At 39.7% G+C, this 10,137-nt stretch overlaps 1 protein-coding gene across 4 annotated transcripts; it reads right to left on the bottom strand.

Moving 5' to 3' along the window:
- Positions 1-886: 886 nt before the first annotated feature.
- Positions 887-9,861, bottom strand: LOC309707482 (RNA-binding protein 5-like). Of its 4 annotated transcripts, XM_082534848.1 has the most exons (26): positions 9,750-9,847; positions 9,606-9,670; positions 9,411-9,514; positions 8,673-8,722; positions 8,423-8,591; positions 8,166-8,309; positions 7,046-7,115; positions 6,670-6,743; positions 5,897-5,980; positions 5,745-5,805; positions 5,581-5,646; positions 4,826-4,986; positions 4,626-4,723; positions 4,361-4,448; positions 3,945-4,062; positions 3,759-3,862; positions 3,518-3,638; positions 3,294-3,385; positions 2,991-3,185; positions 2,756-2,905; positions 2,468-2,539; positions 2,201-2,380; positions 1,940-2,014; positions 1,737-1,837; positions 1,482-1,611; positions 887-1,300 (listed from the first exon to the last, which is right to left on the bottom strand). In XM_082534848.1, the coding sequence occupies exons 4-26, from the start codon at positions 8,687-8,689 to the stop codon at positions 1,175-1,177; spliced, it is 2,496 nt and encodes an 831-aa protein (XP_082390974.1). In that variant the 5' UTR covers positions 8,690-8,722; positions 9,411-9,514; positions 9,606-9,670; positions 9,750-9,847; the 3' UTR covers positions 887-1,174. The 4 variants fall into 4 exon arrangements, with proteins under 4 accessions (XP_082390974.1, XP_082390975.1, XP_082390973.1 ...); XM_082534849.1 differs by having other exon boundaries at positions 9,411-9,670; XM_082534847.1 differs by lacking the exons at positions 9,411-9,514; positions 9,606-9,670 and having other exon boundaries at positions 9,750-9,861.
- Between the last annotated feature and the right edge of the window lie 276 nt (positions 9,862-10,137).

The raw sequence follows: 10,137 nt of genomic DNA, 5'->3' as shown, positions 1-10,137 counted from the left end.
CACTTTGGCTGTGGACAAAAGCTGATAAGCCACTGCTTGATGATACCCAGAGAAAATCCCAGCGTAGGAATTCAAGACATGAAACACTTTTTATCATTACAGAAGAAACACAAAGTAGCACACATCCGTTGTGGTGGAAGAGCAGCCTGTCTTTAGGAAAAAAATTTTTCTTCCTGTAAATATTAGACATTTACTGAGCCAAACGCACGTAGCAAAGCATCCTGTGAAGTATTTTAAAAAGACTGGCAAGAAGAGCAAGAGCAGGTGAAACCTGCCAGCCATAAGCCCCTCCAGGAAAGAGGATATTAAGGAAGCCAAAGAGAGTCTGGCAGAAATAATTGGCAAACTGTCCAGTGGTGGTTCAGAGAAATTCACCAGAGCCAGGGATCTGTTTAATACATGTATGCTCATTTCTTTCTCCAAGCTGACACGCTTATGGTCTCTTCTCATATGTTTATAGGAACGCAGATTGATGGTTCTTTATAGAAATGTTGAGGGTTTTTTTTAGGACGGTGTTACCCTGTGAATCACAGAGAGGATTGTAGAAATAAAAGATGAACTTTGCACAACAGGAAGATCACCATTTGTCTTGTATATACTTTGACAGCTCAATAAAGCCCCAATGCATCCAACTCCTACATAAATTCTTGAGCATGCAGGGATTTACAACACACAGTTAAAAATAAAAGTGCAGTAGCTGATGTTAAAGTGGTAAAATTAACTCCAAATCGACTAAGAGTCTGTGTCTAGCATTTAGACCTGAGCATAGTAATTGTCAAATCAATGTGGGACTAATAGGTGAGAGGAGCTGACTACACCACTGCAGATGCAAACATGACAAGAATAACCCTCATTGATCAGGAGAAAAAAGAAAAATCACACAAGAGCTTGTGCAGGTTTATTTAATCACACTGACTCTTAGAGGTTCTCACAAAACAAAGCTTCAGAGGTTCTACATCATTTTTATGTACAAACAATATACAAAATGTACATGTAAAGTGCACTGAAAACAAACAAATCTAGCTTTAAAAAGCTAAATTTTTCCTAAATGAACAAGACAAACTCCAGTTAAAAGTTTGTACAGGTGGAAAAATCTCCTGTATGTTATGTGTTCAAATCCTTTGTCCACATGATAAAGATTTCAGAGCACAGCACAATCACCTTCCTCCACAGTTCACTCCATCTCTGTGAAGCGTGCAAACATGGCTTTACGCACAGCATCCTTGTAGGTGTCAGATGGTGAGAGTTCATATGAGCTTCCTTTAATGCCCAGACCGGTGCCTTTGGTCCTCAATGAAGCCTGTTAGGAAAAGCAAAGACGATTATAAGAGATGACATATTAGACACAGGTGCCCCTCAGGCAGCAGTGCTAATTGCTATGTGGGCAGAAATTAGCACGTTGGCGCGCAGATTCCATCTGTTAAGAGGATCTGGCCAGCAGACAAGGGGTAGTTTGGAAGACAAAAAAAAAGTCTGCTCACCGAGATGGGAACGGTGATGCCTTGTTGGTGACGTCCCAGACCTTTGCCTTCCTGCCAGCCCATCGCTTGCAACATCTTGCTCCCGATATTATCACTTGTTAAACCGTCTTTAGTGGGCTGCTCAAAGTTTCTGATGATGGTGAATTACAGGTGTTAAAAAGGTCCAATTCACATAAAAATAATGAGAAAAAGGAGAAGATATTACTAAAAGTTTTCATAGACTGTTTGCTGTGAGATTAAACTCCTCCCACTTACACTGTTGGGCTTGGTGCTTTGTAAAATTTCTTTTTAGGTGCAGGAGGTTCAGGAATACCATACTTCTCCCTTCTTTCTGCAGCTCTATCTCTGTATTTCAGCTGTTAAAAATCACAAGAAAACTTATGTTCTCATTCAAATTTCTTTCTTTTTTTTTTTTTTAAATAACAGAGACAGAAAGATGACATTGTAATGCAAAATACCTCAGCCTCCTTCCTCTCCAGCTCTTCCAGCTCCATTTCTGAAAGCTTAGCTCTTCTTTCAATTTCCAAGTTTTTCTAAAAGAATTAAAAGTAATTTCATGGGCGAAACGCGAGAACAAAATAATCACTGGCACGAATAAATGCAACCTCCATTTCCTGTGAGGTACAGCATGTGAGCTCCATTTTGCTTTGAACAGATGGCGCAGCCCAGAATATTCATAGCTGCTTGCACATTAAACACCCGCTGTTTGCCATCCTCACCTTGTGTAGGTCAGAGAGCTGCTGGTGACGCAGCAGAGCGTCTTTGGTGGGGAACTGCCGCCGACACAGCAGACACACCATCCTCTTCCAGTCGGTCATTTTCCCCTCCTCATCGGCTGCTCGGTCTGAGCCGTTGTCATCTGGGTCGCTATCCCCATTGTAGGCAGCGACCAAATCACTCTAACATGAAAACAGACAAAAGGAAAAGTGTTAAAGGATTTATTTTTACTAATAAACAGGAGAAATAGCTGCAAAGTTACAACAAACCTTAGACGAAATCTCATCCTCAAGCTTGATTTGTTCAGTCATGAGGGACGGCATCTCAAAGCTTCCGATCTGCTGAAAGGAACCAAATGAAGCCCACGAGTAAAGACCCACAACATATATAATCTCATGATTAAAAGATATTCAGTGACTCGTGACGATAGAAGGAAAATGTACTTTCTAAATATAATATTCCAAATCAGTGTGCTTCTCCAGTTAGAACCTACCCGTACACCACTGCACTGATCCAAAGCACATCATATTTATTCTTAATAGTTACTGTTACACTACCTTCTTCTCGAAGAGGAAGAAACCTGCATCTGCAGCAGCAGACTCTTTTCTGTCTTCATCCTTAAAAGATCCTAACCCTTGGGCAGTACTCTTAATGCTTTCTTTTTGCTTATTTAAGCTTTTTGCCCAACGCTCCATGTCCTTTGCAATCTGTAATTTAATAATGCCAAAAACATTATTTCAAAGACGACCTAACAGCTATTAACAGGATCAACATCTTGAGAGCAGCACTTACCTGTTGTGCGGACTTGTTTTTGGGCTTTTCTTTCTTCTCTTTGGCCTCTTTACCGCCTGTGCTTAAAGAGGTGGCTGCAGAGCTCGCTGTGGACGCTTGTTCTGTGTTTGTGCCGGATTCACTCAGTGCAGGGATGTACGCCTGCTTCTCGTTGTCCCAGTAAAGGTACTGCTGAGTCTCTGAGTTGTAGTAGTACTATTGATGACAAGCAGAAGACAAAAAAATGTGAACAGTGTATTTAAAATAAATACATATGCTGCATGGCATGGGTTCTGCACATGCAATAAGATCAAGTGCACATACTTGGCTGCCAGGATCATAGTACAGGCCAGTCTGTGGATCGTAATAGTAACCTGAAGACTCATCGTATTGGTACATGGAGGTGTCAGGAACAGCTACAAAAACAAAACAAAAACATTGAAATAGAGGCAGATATGAAGCAAAACCTTTTTTCTATCTTCAGTTTTATCATCATCATCTCTATCACTCACACACAGAGGAGTATTTCTGCAGCCAACTCCTCTCACCTGTTGTGTTAGCAGTCGATCCGGCACAGATCGTTGCTGCAACAGTGGAAGATGCTGGTGTTGTGAGTGATGTGGTGCAAACACTAGCAGCCTGTTGGGCTGCAACAGCTAGTGGATGTGTCTGAGAGGTAGGAGAGGGGGGAAAAAAAACCCTGATGAACATTTGGATTCAACACAGACAGAAATCACATTTGAGTAGCATTTTTTCACCCCAAAGACGCCACATTAATACACTTCCTACCTGAACAGCAGGCTGACTGATTATGATGGGGTGGTAGACCTGAGCTGCCTGGGATAGGACCACAGCTGTAGATGCGGGGATCACAGACGCCATTCCTGGAGCCGCTGGGGAGAGTGATGATGAAGTCAAGAATCTCAACCTCGGAATAAAACCACCCCAAATTTTTGCGAGTGATTCCTTGTTTACCTCCAAGCAATCCATCTCCAACGACAGGAACCAGTCCTTCAGGCTGCTGTGGCCACATGTTTGCATAACTCTCTGGAAAAGCGATCTGATCTGAAGTTGCACCTGAGCTTTGCTGCAACTGAAAAGACAAAACAGATATGTGACGTCAGAAACAAAATAAAGCAACCCAAAGTAGAGCAACTGTATCAGCATAATGCAAATAAATTAGTTAAGTCAATAAATCCTTTCCTGGATTTTGATGTTAGGCTCCACTAATCAAGTATTGTTTTAATTGACAATAAGATATAAGAGTCCATGTAATTTTAATCAGTTCTTAATATCGACAATATCACTGTAGCTTTTTGGTCCATTTCTTTAAATCCCTCAAGCCATAGAAGCTCACATTTTCTACTTAGACATGGTACAGTCTATGGTACCTGACTGGATGACCACTGAGCAGCAGCAATGGCTGTGCTGGCAACAGAGAGAGCGCTGGCTCTGATCCCCTCAGGCGGCACTGAGTCTCTGGGAAAAGAATTATGTGTAAATTAAATATAAGCTAATGCAGAATGAAAATAAGACCCCGATTTGTATTTTATTATATTCTAGGATCTCAAAAGGTATGTACAGTATATGATGAATATATGACGAATATAAAACAGGCTGTCTAAATATATGTTATGTATGTGCGGAATTACACACTTTCTAGCACTTTTGGCAAAATCCACGCCGACAGTTTTCCCATCCAGTTTCAGAGGTGGCTGAAGGCTCTGGAGAATGGTGAGCAGCTGAGAAGCCTCCTGTAGAAAGACATAGAGCCACACTGTCTCGACACCTCCGCTAGAAACACACCAACGTACACTATAAAGTCATACTGACTGCTGAAAAATAAAGCTACGCACCAGCGGGGATGAGAGCTGGACAAAGGCGAAGCCTCGGTTCTGTCCCGTTTGCTTGTCTTTGATGAGGCGGACGTTGTTGGTGGACAGGTTGGCGTGCGGTGCCAGTAAGTTCAAAATTCCATCAACAGTAGAGAGAGAGGCAATGTTCCTCAAAATGATCGCTGTGAACAAAAAGAAAAGTCATCAATAAATGTCTCTATGGGAACGTGCAATTTTTCAGTAGACCAAAAGGAAAATCAAGAATATATATATTAAAAATGCTCTTAAAAGGCATCAAAATTCATATAAAAACTACACGCAGACATTATTTCATTTATGAAATGTGACATAACTTTGTTTACTGCCTTATTGCTTCTGTATTTTTTTGCCACAGTATTAATTTAGTTATTTTAATGTCTTCCCCATTCTTTAATATCTAATTATATTACTACATATTTATTACTTGATAGTATTACTTTCAGAAAGATCAGCTAAGCGCTTCAGTTTTTCAGTAATCTCCCAACTAAAAGCAGGCGTTTGCTCCTGACACTGATCAGCAAAAAGCTGACCTCATGACATCACACTCATTCACATGAAAAAGCAGAAGTTGCCCCAAAAAAGTGGAACTTAATTACTATTAATTTAAAAAGAAATACAGAGAATACATAAAACATGATTATTAAATAAAATCTAATAACATAAAGATGATTACATTTATACCAAATACATTTTTTGTTTTGCACTCTTTCTGTCATCGATGAAAAACAAACACTTACTGTCTCCACTGTATTCTCCTGGCTGTTGGCACTCGACATTTAAACCATTTACACCAGTAGAGTCACCTACAAAGAGCAATGCCAAAAAACATCAGGCAGGATATATAATGAACTGCTCGTTCTCACAGAGAGACAAAAAACTCATCTTAAGGGGGAAAACTCACCAACTTTTGACGCGCCACACCTGAAACACTTCAGCCTCTTCCGAAAATTGTACAGACCACACTGCAACAACCGTCGATTGTGTATTTTTGTTACAATAAGCAAAAAGAAAAAAAGAGTAATATTGTGGGATAAGTTCAAAGATAACACTCACAGCATTGCAAAGCCAGTTTTCAAACTTCTGTTTCCTGTTGCTGTAATGCACTGCGATGGTTTTCCCCTGGATCACCAACTTGTTCTGTGAAATAAAATAAAGACAAACAAACAACAGTTACACCAAAATACGACACGTCTGAGCCAAAGAGGCAAGTGCTGAGATCCCAGTGCTACCCCACCCAATGAGTGAGAGCAGAGGGAACAGGAAAGAGTGGCTAGGTTTTAACTTGTTGCTTAGATGGGGGTGTCTCAAGGACAAAAAAAAGGAGCAGAGACGGGAAGAGAAGTTCAGAGAATGAGGGATTGAGTGTTTGGGACCGGAGTGCTGCCAGCCCGTCCACATCTCACTCCAGTCTTCGGATAATAAATGGAGATGAGAAACTATCAAAGTGACAGAGCTGGAGCAGAATGTGCAAAAAACCCCGGGGCAGTCGGTACTAAACAAGTCCACTTGCTAACAGGAAGCAAACTCTCCCTCTTTTGTAAGCTTTAAGAGAATAAACTTAAAATTTGTAAGAGAATAAACCAAACAAATGTGCATTTTTACAGTGGTGTTCACAGAAAACAAAAATTCAATAATGCTGCTATGAAGCATCACCAGATGTGTGATATCTGAAATACTACATCTCAGATATCACAGATCTATGATCAAGATTTTTTGGCTAAATACAAACAAATTGGGCTTTTTGTAAAGTGCCATCATTACTGTACTGGTTAATTTGGGTTCTAATCTCCAAGAATATTTCTAGACTTGGTGATTGTTGAAGCAACCTGATTGGTCTCCATCCATCGGGTAGAATCTTGCAAGTGATAAAACTCCACGAAGGCGAAACCTCGGCTTATACCTAGAGACAGCATTCAAATATAGACGGGAGGCGTGTTAGTCAAAATGCTTTGGTGCAAAATTCAAAGTTACAATGGGCTTGCACGGCGGCGGGGATGTTTACAACATCATGATGGTAGAATTTACATACCCTTAACTTCTTACCTGTCCATGTCATCAAATCAGAATTTCTATATGACACAAAGAACCCTACGACAATATTTAATTTTCTTTTTCCAGGGGTTGTAATAAAATAGGAAAGATGGGTTTAAAGATCAAGCGCGGAAAGGAACGAGGAACGTTCCTCTGAAGAGTATCGCTCACCTGTCCTTTTCTTCATCAAACGTATGTCCACAGGCTGTGGTCCCTGTAGCTGCTCCAGAGCTGTACGCATCTGCAAAACAGAAGCAGACGTGAGACTCATCAGAACACAGATCTTCTTCCTACTTACTGTTTCCTTACTTAAAACCATCTTTCTGGAAACTGGTTGTGAACCATGAGGTACATGTTCCCAATTTAGAATAACCAGTTAACCTAAGCCCAATAACTGTATGTCTTTGGACTGTGGGAGTAAAAAGTACCTGAAGTACCCATAAAGAACCCACGCAGACTCATCATGAAAATGAATATCATGGTAATTTTGGGCTTTTAAATATTTTTTGGACTCTCCTTTTTCCAGGGTCCCAACCAATATAATTTAAATAAATTTTAGCAATTCTGCCAAGAAAATCGGTCAAAAATTCAGTTGGAATTATAACAGAAGCTTGTTGATGGCTTTCAGAAGTGTCTGGTGGAAGTGACATCTAGTGAAAATCTAAAAGAAATTCAAACTTGTGCACCAAAGTCGTGTATAAAGTTATTCAAAATGTGTGCTTTACAATCATTCCACCCTGAATGTTATCGGCTCAGCCCAGCATATCCTATCACAATCCAACATCATACAGACTTTTTACTAATGAGCAGGTAGTTTACAGACTTACTAATGTCTGCGTTGGGAATGTGTGTTCTCACTTTCGCCTGTGTCAAGTGATGCCTGGTAAAGTTTAGGGCAGTTTTTAATCTATTATTTGACACATTGTTGACATATTTGACACATTGTTGTACTTACCAACAAGACACTATTTTTTTTTCCTTTTCCCAGTGTATATTAATTATGACAGATGTCAATCCCCCTCTCCAAAATGCTCAGATTAACACCTGGATAATTCCATATAGGGAAGGGAAAGATGGCAAGGTGCACAGTTGTACACACACACACACAAAGGTCGTGAAGTGTTGCTGATTTCTGTGCCAAAGTTTTACACCCATCCTGTGACAGTTTACAGCTTTGAACTTCTTGCAAGAGATTCCTTACAACTCGTGAAAAAGTTATATGATATACAGTTTGGTGTGTTTTTTCCTTTAAAAAGCATGAATGCCACTGAATGGTGAACTGTGAGCTTACATCATCTTCTGTGACGTGGACAGGGAGCCCCCTCAGCATAATCGTTTTGCTCTCCTCCTCCTGCTCCATTCTGTAGTCCTGCTCTGGATATTCACCATCATATTCATCATCAGATCTGCTGCTGCTGCGTCGTTTTCGGCTCCTCTGTAAGAGAAAAAAATATATAATAATGTGATGTTTAACTTCAAAGACAACAAATTCAGTATCACTCTGATCAAGACGTACTTCAAGTCGCAAAGGAATTCTTCTCCACTTACCTCTGGGCTGTCTTGGTCCCTGCGTTCATCACAGTAGTCTTTGTACCTATCGTGGACCCAGCGTCGATCATAATCCTTTTCCACATCTCTGCTTCGTTTTCCATAGCACTCTGGATCGTGTTTGCGCATATCAGAACCATATCTTCCAGTACGTTCACTACGACTAATCCTGCAAAAGCACCAGAAACTTAAATATATGAGCACATGTTCAACGTGTTCCTGACCATCACAAGGATTATGCGGACTTCACCTTCTATCAGTTCCCATGGTTTAGTACAGCACAAGCGTTTGTGGACAATTCTGTGGAAAGATTTGGGGGGGAAAAAAATTATTAGTACTAACTGTTACTAACCATTTCAATCAATGTTTCGTGCAATGGTGTTCTTTACCTCTAACAGATCATGGTTCAGTGAGGATATATTACTAGTTTTTCCATTTAAAAAAGGAATATTAAAACTTTTTGTAATGTACATATAACCTACCAGGTACATAAAAATAATATCGTTTTTCATGACTATGATTTTCTTTTCCAATTAATTATACATTTTGATTTTTATCCCATAGAGTGTAATAACAGTTGTCAGCTTGTCTCTCTCATTTATCAAATCACATTCTGGTGAAAATATGAAGTCTCCAGAGACACTGTGGACCAAATATATGTCACTGCGTTACACAGACTGTGGATGGAGTTTGCTCACGGGAACAGAAATGTTTGCCGTCAAAAGATATAACACAACCCTCATTCTCGCACTTTACATATGCGGTCAATAGGCTAGATAGTTTGTGTGTGTCTGTTTGACATAAAATATGTCTCACAATTGCAAAGAAACACATAGCATTTGATACGTCTAACCACTTTAACGTTCACTTGTAACATAATAAAACAAACGTGTAATATGTTCATTACACGTATTACAGCTAAGCAGAAGTAGTTTCATACTTAAAAAATATATTAGTAATTATTCCACTGTAAAATGGGTCAACTGACCAGCAACATAAGAGGATTAAGTAACTGGCGTTACGTAACATGAGTTGAGCTACGCTAAAGATGAAAGGCAGCCAGAGATGTCACAGGCCTGATCTTACTCATAACTGCAGAAACACAAAGCACATAATATGGAGATTAACTGAGGACATTAATTGTGTAATTATATAAAACAGGCTGATTTTGTACTTTGCTTACAGGCGCTAACACAGCAAGGTCACTTCAGGGCTCGCTGTATGCTTGATTGATACGTCTCATGGATGCTGTAGCAAAACGTAAGCTTTATATAAATAAATAACCGGAAGCAGATATAAAATGCAGTTTTTTGTCAGTTTTACATACCGTTTTAATAAATCACCCCCCTACACACGATGACAGCTTGATACTCAAAACCTTTCTAGAAGCTTTTCCACTTGTTCCGGTCTGTAGCGACAAGTCTTCTTCGTTTTGACTTCACCTTTTAAGAGCATTAAAAAGCATTTAAGTGAGCATTACCGCCACCTACTGGTTATGATCCTTTACAACAAGGTGTCCCCTAATGCGGTGCATTAAAACAGTAAAATCGGTTTCTTTTTTTGTTTGTTTGGGTTTTTTGTTTTTTGCATATTTTGCATACTTACATGTTTCAGATCAGCAAAAAACAAACAAACAAAAAAAGAATCTGACAAACCAGAGTAAATACAAAATACAGTTTTTAATTGATGATTTCATTTAATGACAATGCAGAAAA

The sequence above is a fragment of the Aulonocara stuartgranti genome, assembly GCF_965226115.1.
Source record: "Aulonocara stuartgranti genome assembly, chromosome: 5".
Taxonomy (NCBI): Eukaryota; Metazoa; Chordata; class Actinopteri; order Cichliformes; family Cichlidae; genus Aulonocara; species Aulonocara stuartgranti.
The sequence above is the reverse complement of the archived record's forward strand: the minus strand, read 5'-3'. Positions and strand labels throughout refer to the sequence as shown.